At 52.1% G+C, this 19,196-nt stretch overlaps 1 protein-coding gene across 1 annotated transcript in view; it reads right to left on the reverse strand.

Annotated features, from left to right (window-relative positions):
* Positions 1–19,157, reverse strand: part of GID4 (GID complex subunit 4 homolog) — a 32,545-nt gene extending 13,388 nt beyond the window's left edge. The window contains 5 exon segments of the mRNA XM_066264428.1: positions 6,550–6,657; positions 13,413–13,472; positions 18,610–18,828; positions 18,831–18,941; positions 18,943–19,157. Of these exon segments, the coding sequence (XP_066120525.1) occupies positions 6,550–6,657; positions 13,413–13,472; positions 18,610–18,828; positions 18,831–18,941; positions 18,943–19,122 (678 nt within the window). The 5' untranslated portion in view covers positions 19,123–19,157.
* Positions 19,158–19,196: the final 39 nt, after the last annotated feature.

The raw sequence follows: 19,196 nt of genomic DNA on the forward strand, positions 1-19,196 counted from the left end.
TGAGCAGACCCCTGTGAGCAGACCCCTGTGAGCAGATGACTGAGAAGACCCCTGTGAGCAGACCCCTGTGAGCAGATGACTGAGAAGACCCCTGTGAGCAGACCCCTGTGAGCAGATGACTGAGAAGACCCCTGTGAGCAGATGACTGAGCAGACCCCTGTGAGCAGATGACTGAGAAGACCCCTGTGAGCAGACCCCTGTGAGCAGATGACTGAGAAGACCCCTGTGAGCAGATGACTGAGCAGACCCCTGTGAGCAGATGACTGAGAAGACCCCTGTGAGCAGATGACTGAGCAGACCCCTGTGAGAAGACCCCTGTGAGCAGATGACTGAGCAGACCCCTGTGAGAAGACCCCTGTGAGCAGATGACTGAGCAGACCCCTGTGAGCAGACCCCTGTGAGCAGATGACTGAGAAGACCCCTGTGAGCAGATGACTGAGCAGACCCCTGTGAGCAGATGACTGAGCAGACCCCTGTGAGCAGATGACTGAGCAGACCCCTGTGAGCAGATGACTGAGCAGACCCCTGTGAGAAGACCCCTGTGAGCAGATGACTGAGCAGACCCCTGTGAGCAGATGACTGAGCAGACCCCTGTGAGCAGACCCCTGTGAGCAGATGACTGAGCAGACCCCTGTGAGCAGATGACTGAGCAGACCCCTGTGAGCAGACCCCTGTGAGCAGATGACTGAGCAGACCCCTGTGAGAAGACCCCTGTGAGCAGATGACTGAGCAGACCCCTGTGAGCAGATGACTGAGCAGACCCCTGTGAGCAGACCCCTGTGAGCAGATGACTGAGCAGACCCCTGTGAGAAGACCCCTGTGAGCAGATGACTGAGCAGACCCCTGTGAGCAGATGACTGAGCAGACCCCTGTGAGAAGACCCCTGTGAGCAGATGACTGAGCAGACCCCTGTGAGCAGACCCCTGTGAGCAGATGACTGAGCAGACCCCTGTGAGCAGACCCCTGTGAGCAGATGACTGAGCAGACCCCTGTGAGCAGATGACTGAGCAGACCCCTGTGAGAAGACCCCTGTGAGCAGATGACTGAGCAGACCCCTGTGAGCAGATGACTGAGCAGACCCCTGTGAGCAGATGACTGAGAAGACCCCTGTGAGCAGACCCCTGTGAGCAGATGACTGAGAAGACCCCTGTGAGCAGATGACTGAGAAGACCCCTGTGAGCAGATGACTGAGAAGACCCCTGTGAGCAGATGACTGAGCAGACCCCTGTGAGCAGATGACTGAGCAGACCCCTGTGAGCAGATGACTGAGCAGACCCCTGTGAGAAGACCCCTGTGAGCAGATGACTGAGCAGACCCCTGTGAGCAGATGACTGAGCAGACCCCTGTGAGAAGACCCCTGTGAGCAGATGACTGAGCAGACCCCTGTGAGCAGACCCCTGTGAGCAGATGACTGAGCAGACCCCTGTGAGCAGATGACTGAGAAGACCCCTGTGAGCAGATGACTGAGCAGACCCCTGTGAGCAGATGACTGAGCAGACCCCTGTGAGCAGATGACTGAGCAGACCCCTGTAAGCAGATGACTGAGAAGACCCCTGTGAGCAGACCCCTGTGAGCAGATGACTGAGCAGACCCCTGTGAGCAGATGACTGAGCAGACCCCTGTGAGCAGATGACTGAGAAGACCCCTGTGAGCAGATGACTGAGCAGACCCCTGTGAGCAGATGACTGAGAAGACCCCTGTGAGCAGATGACTGAGAAGACCCCTGTGAGCAGACCCCTGTGAGCAGATGACTGAGCAGACCCCTGTGAGCAGATGACTGAGAAGACCCCTGTGAGCAGATGACTGAGCAGACCCCTGTGAGCAGATGACTGAGAAGACCCCTGTGAGCAGATGACTGAGCAGACCCCTGTGAGCAGATGACTGAGAAGACCCCTGTGAGCAGATGACTGAGAAGACCCCTGTGAGCAGATGACTGAGCAGACCCCTGTGAGCAGATGACTGAGCAGACCCCTGTGAGCAGATGACTGAGCAGACCCCTGTGAGCAGATGACTGAGCAGACCCCTGTAAGCAGATGACTGAGAAGACCCCTGTGAGCAGACCCCTGTGAGCAGATGACTGAGAAGACCCCTGTGAGCAGATGACTGAGCAGACCCCTGTGAGAAGACCCCTGTGAGCAGATGACTGAGCAGACCCCTGTGAGCAGACCCCTGTGAGCAGATGACTGAGAAGACCCCTGTGAGCAGATGACTGAGAAGACCCCTGTGAACAGATGACTGAGAAGACCCCTGTAAAGAGTAGCAAAGAGAGGCAAACAGCAACTCAGCAACCTGCTAAGCCGAGGGGGGGCTAGGCACAGGGTCCTGTGTCTGACACAATGGAGTGGCTCGGTGCCAGCCAGGTAAGCAGAAACAAGACGCTGGCGGTGTATGGTTAAGTTAAAAAAAAAAAGGGTGGGAATAGAAATAGGTTACAAAACTGAATCTTATGATCCCATATTTGTTTCAAGAAAATAAAAAAAGTGTAGATGCTCAAACAGGTTTCAGGAAAAGGTTAATACCTGTTTTAATTTTAGGTGTTGTCACCTACAGGTGATTTTATTTCCCATTTGCTTTACTTTTTTTTTTTGTGGTAGAGACAGAGTCAGAGAGAGGGATAGATAGGGACAGACAGACAGGAAGGGAGAGAGATGAGAAGCATCAATTCTTTGTTGTGGTTCCTTAGTTGTTCATTGATTGCTTTCTCATCTGTGCCTTGACCGTGGGCTACAGCAGATCGAGTGACCCCTTGCTCAAGCCAGCAACCTTGGGTCCAAGCTGGTGAGTTTTTGCTCAAACCAGATGAGCCCACACTCAAGCTGGTGACCTCGGGGTCTCGAACCTGGGTCCTTCTGCATCCCAGTCCAACGCTCTATCCACTGCACCACCACGTGGTCAGGCCCCTTTTGCTTTTCTGTTGTTCTTTTATTCAAGTATTTTTAAACAGGCATGTATTAATTTTGTAAGAAAGCATCTTAATTAAAAATGAGGACACACAGATATTAATCACAGGATTTGTTACACAGGTATTTTTATTCTCACAAGATCAAGTATATGAACTCCTTGCTTTTTAGTGCCACTCTAAGAGCAACTTAAAACACCACTCAGGAAAATGTGAGGGTGAAACACAGGGTCTCCAATTCTAGTTTACATTGGAAATATGAGACCACAGGTGATGTTTATTAGACGCGGTAAATCCCTGACAAACAATGGCATAATATGGACCTCTAAGAGTCCTCAGTGGGGCCTTGGGCATCCTTCGTGGGCTGGGAGAGTTAAGGGAAACCCGGGCATTACAGTTTGTGGGGCCAGCTTCCCGTCTTACCACGCCTGGCACACCACCGCCTCTTTCACTCAGACTACCTCAGTCCAGCCTACCAGGGCTGGGGCCCCAGAGTTCCTGATGGGAAGACAGTGGGAACTAAGAGCTGCTCTCCAGGCAGCTAGTCTAGCGTGCCGCTGACCTCGTCTACAGCTGAGACCTCACTGGGCCTCAGAGACCCTGCGTTCTGCAGGACCGACTTGAGACGGAACACGAAGGTGAGTGGAAGAGCAGCTGCGGTTCACTATTACAGGAGGAACTTTCTCCCCGGGGCTGTCCGGAGAGGAGGCAGCCCTCCCCTGAGGTGAAGAGCCAGACGGGAAGGGCCAGCACTGGCAGGGCGGGGCCAGGTGGTGCCAGGGCCCCCAACACCGCTGGCTTTCTTTTCGTGAAAGAGACAGACAGACAGACAGGAAGAGAGAGAGGAGACAGATGAGAAGAATCAACTTGTAGTTGTGGCACTTCAGTTGTTCATTGGTTGCTTCTCATATGTGCCTTGATCAGGGGATTGCAGCCCAGCCAGTGATCATTTGCTCAAGACAGCGACCTTGGGCTTCAAGCCAGCTAAGCCAGCGACCATGGGGTCATGTCTATGATTCCACGCTCAAGCCAGCGACCCCGCACTCAAGCTGAATGAGCCTGCACTCAAGCTGGTGACCTCAGGATTTCGAACCTGGGTCCTCCAGGTCCCAGGTCAACGCTCTATCCACTGCGCCCCCACCTGGTCAGGCTGCTTCCTGACACGGGCACCACTGGCCACCACCAGGGCTCTAGTATCCCCACCCTCTGGATACTCAAATCCTGTTCGTTCTCTCACATTATAAAGACACAAACAACTGTCCAACCTCTAGTGTCTCTTTGCTACAATAGTCCAAACATGTAACTTTCAAAAAAAATGTTCTAAAAAAGGCTCAAGTCTAAATCTAAATTTAATCAAAACAGGATTTGATAGATGCCTCTTTCCTAACTCGAGAAAAACGTTAACAAGCAAAGCAGCTAAGCCACAGAGAAGCCAGCTCAGATGGGGCTCTGCAGCAGGAGTCTCCCCCAGGACTGCCCGGTCAGGTTCAGGGACAGTGTGAACAGCCAGGTGTGAGCCCCCAGGACTGGTTCAGGAGACAGTGTGAACAGCCAGGTGTGAGCCCCAGGACTGGTTCAGGAGACAGTGTGAACAGCCAGGTGTGAGCCCCCAGGACTGGTTCAGGGACAGTGTGAACAGCCAGGTGTGAGCCCCAGGACTGGTTCAGGGACAGTGTGAACAGCCAGGTGTGAGCCCCAGGACTGGTTCAGGGACAGTGTGAACAGCCAGGTGTGAGCCCCCAGGACTGGTTCAGGAGACAGTGTGAACAGCCAGGTGTGAGCCCCCAGGACTGATTCAGGAGACAGTGTGAACAGCCAGGTGTGAGCCCCAGGACTGGTTCAGGAGACAGTGTGAACAGCCAGGTGAGCCCCCAGGGCTGGTTTGGGGACAGTGTGAACAGCCAGGTGTGAGCCCCCAGGACTGCCCGGTCAGGTTCAGGGACAGTGTGAACAGCCAGGTGTGAGCCCCCAGGAATGGTTCAGGGACAGTGTGAACAGCCAGGTGTGAGCCCCCAGGACTGGTTCAGGAGAGAGAGTGAACTGCCAGGTGTGAGCCCCCAGGACTGCCCGGTCAGGTTCAGGGACAGTGTGAACAGCCAGGTGTGAGCCCCCAGGACTGCCCAGTCAGGTTCAGGGACAGTGTGAACAGCCAGGTGTGAGCCCCCAGGACTGGTTCAGGGACAGTGTGAACAGCCAGGTGTGAACAGCCAGGGGTGAGCCCCCAGGACTGGTTCAGGGACAGTGTGAACAGCCAGGTGTGAGCCCCCAGGGCTGGTTCAGGGACAGTGTGAACAGCCAGGTGTGAGCCCCCAGGGCTGGTTTGGGGACAGTGTGAACAGCCAGGTGTGAGCCCCCAGGACTGCCAGGTCAGGTTCAGGGACAGTGTGAACAGCCAGGTGTGAGGCCCCAGGACTGGTTCGGGGACAGTGTGAACAGCCAGGTGTGAGCAGCCGCGGGAAGAACGAGGACTTCCAGAATCTTCAGGACTAACACAATAAAAAATAAAAAAAAATTAAAAAAAAAAAAAAGGCCTGACCTGTGGTGGCGCAGTGGATAAAGCGTCGACCTGGAAATGCTGAGGTCGCCGGTTTGAAACCCTGGGCTTGCCTGGTCAAGGCACATATGGGAGTTGATGCTTCCAGCTCCTCCCCCCTTCTCTCTCTCTGTCTCTCCTCTCTCTCTCTCTCTCTCTCTCTGTCTCTCTCTTTCTCTGTCTCTCCCTCTCCTCTCTAAAATGAATTAAAAAAAAATTAAAAAAAAAAAAAAAGGACTAACATAAACAATCATGTCTGGTTGGTTCAGAGGGTAAATACACTGGACTTTCTGTGTTGAGCCAAAATTCATCATGGCCACTGTCAAGCAGGCCAAATGGCTCTGATGATGGTTGGGAGGTGGACATTTGAAGACACAAAACTTGTGCGACAACTGGGGTCGCCTTGAGGTGTTCACTGCTGATGAACAAGAACAGGCCCCACACCTGCTGGTTCGAGGGGCAGAGGGCTGGCGCTCTTGGCAGCGTCCTGCCCAGTACTTAACACCCTGCCTTGTCCATCAGGAGCCAGGACGAGAAGTCTCCTGTGATTCTGCTGGTGGGGCCGGGCGGAGGGGCAGTTTCCCAGGACCCGCGTCACGGTCTCAAAAGCTAAAGCTGGAGACCATCACTGCATGTTTGACAAGGTTTCCCCAAGTATGAGAGCTTAGAAAGGAACATGCCCTGGCCAGTTGGCTCAGCAGTAGAGCGTTGGTCTGGCATGTGGAAGTCCCAGGTTCAATTCCCGGTCAGGGCACACAGGAGAAGCACCCATTTGCTTCTCCACCCCTCCCCCTCTCCTTCCTCTCTGTCTCTCTCTTCCCCTCCCGCAGCCGAGGCTCCATTGGAGCAAAGTTGGCCCGGGCGCTGAGAACGGCTCCATGGCCTCTGCCTCAGGCGCTAGAACAGCTCCAGCTGCAATGGAGCATCGCCCCCTGGTGGGCGTGCCAGGTGGATCCCAGTCAGGTGCATGCGGGAGTCTGTCTGCCTCCTGCTTCTCACTTCAGGAAAAAAAAAAAGGAAACATGGACAGAGCCGGACAAACAGAAAAAGGGAGAGAGCACAGGACCCTGAGAGCCTGGTTCCTCAACTCGCCCGGGGGCAACCCAGATCTACTCACCCAGTGTTTCCGATCAACATCTTCATCCGCATCCCACTTCCGGGTTAAGAAAGGATGTTTTTTGCTAATTATTTCTCCTTCAAAGAAGGTCGTGAGGGTTGGATACTCCTATATGGTAAAACACCCAAATAGAAGAAAAAATATATATATATGTTGAACACAAGTTTTAACCTTTTACAAAGGAAAAAATCAACCTCACTGTAACTCCTTCCCAATACTTAAAAAAAAAATCACCAATTTGCCGATGGCTGTGGAGAGACCCTGAATTGAAGGTGCCCAGAAAATGGTGTCTCTCTTAGAACTCAGGGACTCTGCTCGAAGCAGAGAACCCTGCTTGACTTCACGTGTTATGTGCTGATCACTGAAAAAATAACCGGGACGATTCCCACAAGTAAATTCTGAATATTCCAGCACACAAAGACGGTAACCTCGTAGATTGTACTTTCCAAGGAAAACACCCAAAGAGCTTCCACAATGATAGCCCTCCCAACTACGTCTCCCTCCATCCGCGATCCAGCCCGCTGGTTCTCACAGTGGCTCAGTGTTTCGTCCTTTATGTCAACTCTTCAAGCAAGTATCAAGGGGCGGGTTTTTTTTTTAATTTTTTTTTTTTTTTCTTCTGAAGCTGGAAACGGGGAGAGACAGTCAGACAGACTCCCGCATGCGCCCGACCGGGATCCACCCGGCATGCCCACCAGGGGTGACGCTCTGCCCACCAGGGGGTGATGCTCTGCCCCTCCGGGGCGTCGCTCTGCGGCGACCAGAGCCACTCTAGCGCCTGGGGCAGAGGCCAAGGAGCCATCCCAGCGCCCGGGCCATCTTTTGCTCCAATGGAGCCTTGGCTGGGGAGGGGAAGAGAGAGACAGAGAGGAAGGAGGGGGTGAGGGGTGGAGAAGCAAATGGGCGCTTCTCCTATGTGCCCTGGCCGGGAATCGAACCCGGGTCCCCCGCACACCAGGCTGACGCTCTACCGCTGAGCCAACCGGCCAGGGCAAGGGGCGGTTTTGATAGAACACCTTGGTATAGTAGGTACATTTAATTCTATCATCATATAAACAAAAACGATGTATACTAGAAAACTACATGTAAACCAGGTCTGCAAGGGAAAATCACAACCATAAAAAGAAATCTGTTGGGAAAGATAAGTAATCTGTATTCCTACCTGAGCTCTTAGAATACTTCTGTTCACTTGATTTGCTATTTTGTTCATTTGCTAAGAAGGACGCACCAAATTAATGGAAGAAAAATTAACACAATAAAAAGCCTACCATTTCTCTGCATTTGTAAAAAACCAACCAACCAGCCACCCTTCACCCCAGACTGCCGAGTCCCTGGCGCTCCTCGGGAGCGTGGTGAGGGCAGCAGTGCCTGGCAACCCACGATTACCGTCCCCATGTCCTTGGAACCACAGAGGCCCCACTTTCCTCTTCAGACCCCAACGTAAGACCCTCTTGTTCTGCATCAAACGTCTACATGTGTGTCAAGTGAACCTCTCCCAATGGCTGTGCCTCACCTCCTAGCCCAGCCTGCCCATGCTCCGGACCCTCCCGGGAGATGCTGCCGCACAGGCTCAGGGGCGGGTGGAAACAGCATCACCACCGTCACCAGTGCTGCCACGGCGACCGCGGCCAAGGGGCTTGCTCCACGACACACCACCAGGTGTTGCCACGGCGACCGCGACCAAGGGGCTTGCTCCACGACACACCACCAGGTGTTGCCACGGCGACCGCGGCCAAGGGGCTTGCCCCACGACACACCACCAGGTGTTCTATGCCCTCGGCAGTGAACTTTCAAATATTATAAATATAACATTCCCCACCACAGCCTCCTTACCCCGACACTGCTGCTGGGTTCTTTGTGGAGATATTTATGTATACAGAGTGAAGAAATGAAAGAGGAGAAAATTTTCTAAATGGAAACCCGATCTTAAAGGTATAAACTAAATTATACTAATCTGTTTTAGGAAAGACTACTAAGGAAAACAAATTCTATATAAGTTAGCACCTGACTTGAGATTTTAAATGAAAAGCTACATACAGATAGGCTTACCGCTGTTCATATGGAAAGTAGTACAGTAATAAGTAACAATACAAGAATGAACGGTATCGTGCACACACAAGCGTAATTTTTCTGAGTTTCAAATTTTGATAGTTTTTCAAAACCTTGATAGAGAGAAGAAAATGATAAAGGCGTCCTATTATAATACAAAGAAAGTACGTATGCTTCAAGTCACATTTTCCTAATGAATGATTCTGCACTGACTTCTCCCTACAAACATTTTAGGCAGTATATCAGGGTACCCCCAAACTCAGATAATTAAATACTTAATAAACAAGAGCTAATATGGACAGAAGTTACCAAAAAGACAAAAATACCATATCTCTCAGTGCAGGAACACAAAATTCGAGCACCTGGCTGCAGCCACGTTGTGGGTAATCCATAGAGCCAAAGAAAAACCGTCAGCAGGAGGAGGTGTGGGGCATCAGAAGGATAAGCTGCCCGAGGAGCAGAGCAGCACGCTAGCCCCCCTCCGCGGAGGGGAGGTGTGCGCTTCCCACGGGGGACGCCTGTCGCCAGGCCCTGTCGCTGCTCAGTCTACTCCCCTCACCAAAACTGCCTGGTGACAGGTCTGGGTCGGCAGGTAGACCTGCCTTCTGGGGGATCAACACTCAATTAGCCGGTGAGTCAAAGAGAACTTCCGGAGCATTCCGGTAACTCCTAAGTGCGTAGACCAGCACTCTGTTTACACAGCGGGCTCTGGTGAGTTTAGTTAGTGTGACCTGTCTCCCTCCCTGCTCCAAGCTCGTTTTGCACAACGTCAGGGGGGCTTCCAAACCCTTCCAACGGTCCAGCGAACGACCGAGGGAACAAGTGAAGAGTCTGCCCTGACTCCCCCAGGTCGGGGCTGTCCCCAGGCCCCGGGCCAGCTGCCTGCCAGGGGCCTCCCCAGGGGACAGGTCCTCTCTCTCCCGCTGGCTCAGAACTGCAAAGAGAATGTTACTTGACACCCATTCTTTACAATTCTGGGATTTCGTTTCCAGAAGGCACACACACTTTAAAGCTGTGTTTCTGTGAATGTAAGGCAGCAAAGAGGCAAATTATCTCCCATTTAAGAGTCGATTCCATATTATAAGCACAAGGAGACTGTAACTAAAACCCAAGCCGTTTAAATAGTTTTTATTAAACCAAATTATATAGTTTTATTAAACTAAATGTAACAGCTACAAATGGAAAAGTACACAAAATGGATGACTGCATTTTACAACACAGGTATAAAATCATTCTAAGAAATGTCACCCTTTTCTGAATTTTACTAATTATCTACAGTGACTGTGTATTTAATTGTGTGTGTGTGTGTGTGTGTGTGTGTTTGTGACAGAGAGCGACAGAGAGAGGGACAGATAGGGACAGACAGGAAGGGAGAGAGATGAGAAACATCAATTCTTCGTTGAGGCTCCTTAGTTGTTCATTGATTGATTTCTCATATGTGCCTTGACCGGGGGGCTGCAGCAAAGTGAGTGACCCCTTGCTCAAGCCAGTGACCTTGGGCTCAACCTTGTGAGCCTTGCTCAAACCAGCTGAGTCTGCTCAAACTGGCGACCTTGGGGTCTCGAACCTGGGTCCTCCACATCCCAGTCCGACGCTCTATCCACTGTGCCACCGCCTGGTCAGGCTTTAAAACATTTTTTTAAACTTAGTGATTTTAGAGAGAGGAAGGGAGAAGACAGAGGACACAAACATCGTGACCCTGTATGAGCCCTGACTGAGGGTAGAACCGGTAACCTCTTCACTTTGGGACGATGCTCTCACCAAACTGAGCTATCTGGCCAGGGCAACCACGTATAGGATTTATAATTTAAAAAGTTATTAAGAAGTTGTCTAACACCATACCTATCCTGAAAGCCAATGAAGTTTCTTTTCAATGGGTAAATTGTATGGTATGTGAAGGATATGTCAGTAAAATTACTAAAACAAATGCTGTTTAAAAAAGATGAATTCAAAGAACCCAGAAGTTGAGCACAACTTAGAAGCATCAGGAAACACATTAGCCTTTTTCTAACTAAAGACGACTTCAGCAGCACCTGGCGCAGACCACTCTGGGGAGGCCACGTGGTTCTGAGGCCACTCCCAGTGCAGGTGGGAAGGAGAGGCCAGGAGGGCAGTCTCTGAGCTGTGGCCATGAACCAAAGTCGCCCTGGGCCGGCCTCCAAAGAAGGACCATGCCATCACCCCCTACTCAACAGAGCCTGGCTGTTTACGACCTGGAGGTGGGATTCCTTGCTTCTGATGCAAATGTCATAGCATTTCCATGCACTGGGGATTTTTAATGCTCCCTAGCATTTCTGTGCAGCTTCCCATGACCAGAATGACCGATTTTTAGAACCGGCATTAAATATACCCTACATTACAAATGTTTCTGGTTTCCTTATGAAGTTAAATGTTTACGTTCTGCCCTCAGTTAATTTGGCTGCCTAAGAGCGGAACATCCTCCGTTTGCTCTGTTTTCTGCTGCCACAAATGCAAAGGTTAGCATCCTTCACTCTGCAATCATTCCCGGTCCTGCAAAGGTTAGCATCCTTCACTCTGCAATCATTCCTCGTCCCTGCTTGACTGGGTCAGGCTCCAGAGGTGATGAAGGGATTGCCTTTTCTTTTTCCTTTTTTTTAGATTTTATTTATTCATTTTAGAGAGAAGAGAGAGAGAGAGAGAGAGAGAGAGAGAGAGAGAAAGGGGGGAGGAGCAGGAAGCATCAACTCCCACATGTGCCTTGACCAGGGAAACCAGGGTTTTGAACCGGCGACCTCAGAATTCCAGGTCGACGCTTTATCCACTGTGCCACCACAGGTCAGGCAGGATTGCCTTTTCATCTCCACAAACTTCGCAGGAAATTGTCAACTAATGTTTCACAGAGAAGTAGGAGAACGAGAGGGAATCAAGGAGAGAGAAACTGTTTCAATACTGAGGGATAATGAGTACCTTATTAGCATTCTATATTGTATCACATTATAACCTACCACTTATATTACATTGTTTCCTCCCCACTAGGACTAGCACTGCCCCTTGGATAGACAGAGCAAATATTTCTAAAAATTTTTCTATTGATATGAGAAGGAAAGGGGGAGAGGAAGAGAGGGAGAGAGGGACAGAGGGAGGGAGGGAGAAAGCATCAATTTGTTGTTCCACTTAGTTGTACACTCATCGGTCGCTTCTCATATGTGCCCCAGCTGAGGATCGAATCCCCAACCTTGGCATGCTGGGGCGATGCTATCCACTTTGCAACCCAGCCAGGGCCTACAGAGCAAGTTTGCTTTTTGGGTTTTTTTTTTTTTTTTTTTTTTTTTTGTATTTTTCTGAAGTGAGAAGTGAGGAGGCAGTCAGACAGACTCCCACATGCGCCCGACCGGGATCCACCCGGCATGCCCACCAGGGGGCAATGCTCTGCCCATCTGGGGCGTTGCTCTGTTGTGACCAGAGCCACTCTAGCGCCTGAGGTGGAGGCCACAGAGCCATCCTCAATGCCCGGGCCAACTTTACTCCAGTGGAACTCTGGCTGCAGGAAGGGAAGAGAGAGACAGAGAGGAAGGAGAGAGGGAGGGGTGGAGAAGCAGATGGGCGCTTCTGTGTGCCCTGGCCGGCAATCGAACCCGGGACTTCCACATGCAGGGCTGAGGCTCTACCACTGAGCCAACCGGCCAGGGCCCAGAGCAAGTATTTTTAATTCTCATTTCATACATGAGGAAACTGAAGGGAAGTGAAAAGTCATGGAACAGTACAGGACAGAGCGAGAAGGCCACCCAGCGCCTTTGCACAGCTCTGCGCACCATCAACATGGCTGGGCCACCAAGACAGTGCGAGTTGATCAGGCCAACAAGACCCTGCGGCCCAGCCAAGCCCAGGCCCTCACCGTGGAGTCCAGTGGCCAGTTTAGCTACCTCCTTCCTCTTCCTGTTTACTCACTAGTGGGAAAAGAAGGATGCTCCCTCTTGCTTCCTGTATTTCCAGGAGTTCTGAGGTTTAAAGAGTTGGTTCAAAGAAAACAGTCTACATTTACAAAGCAGCTACTTCTGTTCAGAGGGTGGCTGAGCACTTCTTTTTTTTTTTTTTTTTTGCATTTTTCTGAAGCTGGAAACAGGGAGAGACAGTCAGACAGACTCCCGCATGCGCCCGACCGGGATCCACCCGGCACGCCCACCAGGGGCGGTGCTCTGCCCCCCAGGGGGCGATGCTCTACCCATCCTGGGCGTCGCCATATTGCGACCAGAGCCACTCTAGCGCCTGAGGCAGAGGCCACAGAGCCATCCCCAGCGCTCGGGCCATCCCTGCTCCAATGGAGCCTTGGCTGCGGGAGGGGAAGAGAGAGACAGAGAGGAAGGCGCGGCGGAGGGGTGGAGAAGCAAATGGGCGCTTCTCCTATGTGCCCTGGCCGGGAATCGAACCCGGGTCCTCCGCACGCTAGGCCAACGCTCTACCGCTGAGCCAACCGGCCAGGGCTGAGCACTTCTTATTGTTCAGTGAACTGAGGGGTTGGGTTCTCGAAGGTCTGATGCTTATTTCAGAAACTCTTAAACTTAGGAAGGGGTCAGCTACATTCTTTCTATTTTTTTTTCCTCTCAAAAAGGATGAAAAAGAAAATCAGCAGTATCAGTCACACTGTGACTTATTTACAAATTTGAAAGATTTGTGGACATGTGTCTTTTCCAACAGGAGCCATCCAAACGGCATGCTTTAAGTTCACCGTACAAGAACAGCACCTAGAAGCTGGTACTTCCCACCCCAGGAGTCGGAACTGCCTGCCCTCCCCACTCAGACTGCTGAGGGTGCTGTCCACTCCCTAGTCCCAGTTCACTGAAAGGGGTGCTTACCTCAGTAAGGCCTTTAATCTTCAGGTACCCACAGAGGTAAGAGTTCCCCGTGTCCACATGCTGGAAAGAAAAGGATACACAGCCTCATTACAATTGCAAGAACCCCCAGGGGACGGACTGGACCCCCTCAACTTCATTCAGCCGAACATCTCAAGACCCAAGTTGCTTTCGGGACTAGCCGGCTCAGGGCAGCCTCCTTTTCCCTACTGTCTTTGACACCAGTCTCCATGGGTCCTACAGACGTCGTGCGTCCCTGGCTATTAGACCCTCCGTCTACCTGGTACACACGGGGTCCTGCCTAACCTCGGCTTCACCTGCTTTCTAACGTCTTTCTGGCCCGTGTGTCTCCACGCTGCTCAGTTGCGGGTCTAACAAGCCCACTCCTTCCCTGTATTTACACTAAGCACCATCCTGCATTATCTATGAAATGGGCAGAATACTTGGGGGAGGTGTCTTTCAAAGGTTCATGTGGTATAAATCTGTAAGACACCAAAACACCAACCCCAAATCAGAATTCATTGTGAATGCCTCCCGCTCCGCCCAGTTCATGTTCGGAGGGTGCCTGTACTTCGTGATGAAGGGCGGAGCCTAAAATAAACAGGGGCAACAGGGGTAGGTTTTGAGCTTTAGCAGTCACCCAATTTTCTACTTTTCCACAAGATCTGGCTGGGCCCAGATCTCGTTCTGGTACCAACCCTGGCCCCGTAAGACCAGGTTCACCCTGACGGGTCTGAGGCAAACTTGCCCCCCACCCCCTGTGAGTTATCAGTTTAGGGGTGAGTGACCCAGTTCTGGCCAGTCAGATCTGTGTGTAAGTCTCCTGGGTGCTTCTGAGAGAGAGTCTGGCTTTGGGGAGGCTCTTTTTTGTCCCCTGCAGTGGGTGGCACTATCCGCACAGTATCCACACACAGTACCCAGTCCCATGGCAGCATCTAGAGATCATGAGGAGAAACAGGCTTGGAAATGCCAGGGTGCAGCACAGGAAGATGGAAAGAAATGGGTCCCTGAATGAGCCAATCTGGAACCAAGCCACCTCCAAACTTCTTGTAATATGGGACAATGAGTTCCCATATTCTGTAAGCTATTTTGCAATGGTATGGTTACTTGCTGCTCAACGCATACTAACTAGTGCATTTTATTTACCCCAATCTATGCAGACTCACCAGAATAGATAGGCAGATTTTCTGGTTTCATGACAACTGAATTTATTGACAAAGTTAACCCCCAGAATTAAAGCAAAACAATGTACAATGGTATTTTCATGTTAAATGAGGTCTCATTTTAAGACACTAGAAAAGTTTTGTGGAATTTATCAGGTTTGGGGACTTAACGACTTCCCAATTACACCATTATATCCAACACTGAGGCAATCCTCAAAAACTGTCATGAGCTCACTCAGCCAGATGAGGTCAGCACCAAAGCAAATGGGCTTCAATGAAGATAAAATTCTCCCAGGTTGTTGCTGGTGACAAAAGTATTCCCTGTGAAAACTGCCCAAGCATTTTAAATACCCTCATCTGCTGACCCTGGCATTGGACATTATCTAAAGCAGCTGATCCGTACTAACATGGCTCAGCAAAGAACTTTTAATAAAGGATGCATAAAGCCTCAACCTGAGGCCTTCAATTTCATGTATGCCACTCTCACTGAATTCAACATTGTTTGGGATTTCACAGCCGCTGGAAAGGGTGTATCAGGTGGCAAGGATGCCCGCTAATAAGATTAAAACTCGAACTGTAAATTGGCTAACATTTTGCGTGGATTATCTCAAGAATCAGAATTTCCATTTGGCTTCCACTCAACCATGTGTTTCTCTCATTTTGCCCAAACTGATCTTGATGATGGTCGCTGAGCTCCGAAACACCACCGTATAGAGCGCTTTAACCAAACTACAGGCTAGCAGCGGCTCAGTGAGAATAACAAGGCAAATGTTTAGCAAGAAAGCCTCAGAGCACAGCTGTGTCCAACAGCTGCTCTTTTTAATATTCCTCTCACACTGACCCTGGCCCTCACTTTGCTCTTGGATGGCAGAGGAGAAACAGAACAGTCACAGGGATCAACAACAACAACAAAACAGTCCGCTCACAAAGTTTGAGGAACTCTTTAAACTGGAATCTAAAAAAGAGAGAAAAAGAAAAGAAAAGAAAGCACTCCAAAGTGCACACGAGATGCCCCACATCCTTAGTCATTAGGGAAATTCAAATCAAAACCACAATGCCATACCACTTCACACCCACTAGGTTGACTACAATCAAAACCATGAACAATAGCAGGTGTTGCCGAGGCTGTGGAGAAACTGGAACACTCACACACTGCTGGTGGAAATGTAAAATGTTGCAGACACTTTGGAAATCGGGGCTGGTGGTTTCTCAAAACATTAAACACAGAGTTACTATGTGACCTAGCAATTCCACTCCTAGGTATCTAATCCAAGAGAAATGAAGACATATGTCCACACAAAAAACACAGTTGCATTTTTTATAACAGCCAGAAAGTGGAAACAACACAAATGTCCATTAACTGATCAATGGATAAGCAAAATGTTGTATCCCATACAATGGACTATTATGTAACAATAAAAAGAAACAAAGCCACATGCTATGGTATGAATCCTGAAAATGTGCTCAGTAGAAGAAGCCCAACACAACAGGTCACTGTGTTGTATAATTTCACTTATATGAAATGCACAGAATAAGCACATCTTAGAAAAAAATTCGTGGTTGCCTAGGGTTAGAAGGGGGTTATAGCTTAGGGGTCTGGGGTTTCTCTTCAGGGTGATGAAAGTTAGACTGCTGGTTACACAATTTCTGTGAATATACTTGTAACTATTGAATCATCTACCTTTAAGGGGTCACTTGTATGGTTATGGGAATTCTATCTAAATAAAACTGTTGTGGAAGAAAAAAAAAGAAAGCAAGAAAGAGGATGCATTATGAAAGGCAGCAGTATTCTAAGAAACCAGTCCTGGCTGAGAAAATAGAGGATGGAGCAAGAAACTCTCAGTAATGGACCAGCAGCTGACCAATCCAGACACAGGGCAGCATTCCTGGGGAATGACCCCCCCACACACTGCATTTCCTACTCAGTGGCTTCTAGTCATTGGCCAGGTGTTTGCTCTGGGCCTCTCTGAGACCTATCAGTCATGTACCAACTCCATCACCGTGTCCACCGTCCACTGGTTCGCCTGGAAACTGACATCTGACAGAAACTCAGAAACAACACACCAAGAACAGAAGAGTAGGTGCTACAGTAACCAAAGCAGACTTCTCTTAGACCCTTGGCAGCACGGCCAGTTGTTCCCTATCACATCAGAGACCGTCCAATCAAACAACGGACACCAGTTCACGATCACTCCAGAGAGGACCCATGCCAGGGATCCCACTTTCAGAATTTTATGATTTGTTTGCAGAAACGCTTGCACCTTCATGCTCAATTCTTACATTTCAAGCAAAAGAAGGGGATCACCACGAGGGACATAATTATGAAGACTGAAATACCTCGGTCACAACGTTCTTCAATTACAGAAAATACCATCGCTCGTAATAGAAATTTAAGTCGAGGGCCCAGAGATACAATCAACACGAGGGTGCAGCTTTCCCAATCCAAAAAAAAAGGGGGGACATTATTAATTTCCATAAAACAGTAAGAAAAAAGAGGCTGGCGAGTGCTCTACAGTAGGCAGCGAGAGACCATTCTCTTTTGGGTGGGAGGCTACTTGCTCAGAAGAGAGGCTGTTTAAGGGGTAACACTGAAAAGGGAGAAGGGCGAGTATTTGGAAAAGATGTTCCACATCCTGTCCTCACACACGGCGGCCGTGAGGCAGCTCAGGACTGCAAAGCTGCTGCCAAGCCTTTCAAGGGGACAGACGTTTGGAAGGGCTTTTGGCAATAGCCTAGGAGTTGGGGTGTCAGGCTCAGGACGGGGTGGCAGAGTGAAGGAATACAGTGGGTCCTGAGGCGAGCAAGGGTAACTAGAGAGGAATGTTTTTGGTAGGGAAGAGAAAGAGTATCAACGGCTGCAAATCCCCTTTGGCTGGGGAAAAAATGTCCAGTGTACTACCATCTACGTGAGAGGGGTGAGGTGTAGGGAAGAGCCAGGGCAGGTGACAGCGTGCAGTTCCAAAGCTATCAGGAGGGGCTGACACCAGGTACTCAAAAATCCAGGTCAAATGGGGGTGGAGGTGGGGGCAGGGGAGGTGGAAGGGCACAGGAAAAGAAATACCCCCCCAAGAAATAAAACTAGGCGAGTTAGGCTTCCCGGCACATGGCTATCTATCAGACACTGGGAGGAAGCCACCGCGGTGGCGATAAAAGTTAAGAACCACAAAGAGGGCTCCCTGGAGCCACGGGGGAGGCAGATGAAGGTAGAGAGGCCAGGGCAAAGGGCCAGAGAACAGGGGTAGGAGTATGAGAAGCCTGGGGCAAGAGGCCTGGGTGTGAGGAATCAGGAAGGTGTGGAGACCAGAAGGACACTAAGGCAGTGGGGGCGGGGCGGGGGGGCACCAGGACAGGCTGAGGGGTGGCCCGTGGGGCAGCACCCAGGATGTGCGCCTGGTCAGAGGAGTGGGGGTCAGGGGCCAGGGGTCAGTTGTGCTTGGGGGCTCCCCAGCTGAGGGTCTGCTGGAGGGAGGGTGCCCCCAGGTCTGAGGAGGCTCCCCCAGGAAGGAAGCCCTCCGGGGGTGGGGGTGGGCCCTAGGACAGGATTCCTGGGACGGGGAAAGGCGGAGAGGGGGCCCGTGTCAGGTCCGGGGAAAGCTGACATGGGCCCCGCCGCGGGGAAGAGTCAGGAGAGGCCCAGGGAGAGTTCTTCGGGGTCCTGGGAAGGACTGGAGGGGGGGCGGGTCTTGGGGCGACAGGTCACGGAGAGGAAGGACCCGAGTGTGAGTGAGGCCGGGCCAGTCCCGGGGCTTCCGGATCCCGGGAGCGGGCCGGCGGGTCGCACGGGCTTCCAGTCTGGGCGAGTGTCCGGGGTCCGCCCGGCGCGGCTGGCGACCGGCTCCGGGGGCGGCTCGGGGCCGGGGGCGCGCAGAGTGTGCGACACCAGCCGGGCAGGTCCCGGGGCTGCGGGAGGCCCGGCGGCGAGGGCCTGGTCGGCGGCGGCGGGGCTCGAGGAGCCGGGCGGGCAGGCGGGCAGGCACGGCCCGGGAGCGCCGCGAGGAGGCCCCGGGGCCCCGGCCCCGGCCCGGCCCGGCGCTCACCTGCAGCACCACCTCGACGTCGTACGAGTTCCCCTTGCTCTTCTGGTGGCCGCGGAACTTGGAGCCGCTGTAGAGCAGGCTGGTGGCCACGCCGGGCTGCTGGGTGTTGATGGGCGGCGGCGGGATGAGCGAGGCCGCGCAGGCGACCGAGGCACCGGCCGGCGGGGGACACTCGGTGCGGACCGGCATGGCGGGGTCCCCCGGAGCCAGGGCTGGGGGGGGGGGCGGGCGAGGGGGAGAGGAACCGCCGCCGCCGCCGCCGCCGCGCGGGAGCCGAGGAGGGTGGCAGCGAGGGAGGGGCCGGGGCGCGCACGCGCCGGGTCGGGACGCGAGTGGGGGGGCAGCACCCGCCGGCGGCCTGCGGGCCAACCGCTCCGGCCGCCCCGGGACCTGGGGACCTGCTGGCAGAGCCCCCCTGGTCCGGAGCCGACTCCCCCTCCCCACTTGTTCTCGCGCGCGCGCGCGCGCCGCGCCCGTGCGCACACGGACACACAGACAGCTACCGGGACACATACACACACACACACACACACACTCACAAACACACACAAAACATCGCCCCTTCCGATTGGCTCAGGAGCCTCTGG

The sequence above is a fragment of the Saccopteryx bilineata genome, chromosome 2 (genome assembly GCF_036850765.1).
Source record: "Saccopteryx bilineata isolate mSacBil1 chromosome 2, mSacBil1_pri_phased_curated, whole genome shotgun sequence".
In the NCBI taxonomy this organism is placed as follows: domain Eukaryota; kingdom Metazoa; phylum Chordata; class Mammalia; order Chiroptera; family Emballonuridae; genus Saccopteryx; species Saccopteryx bilineata.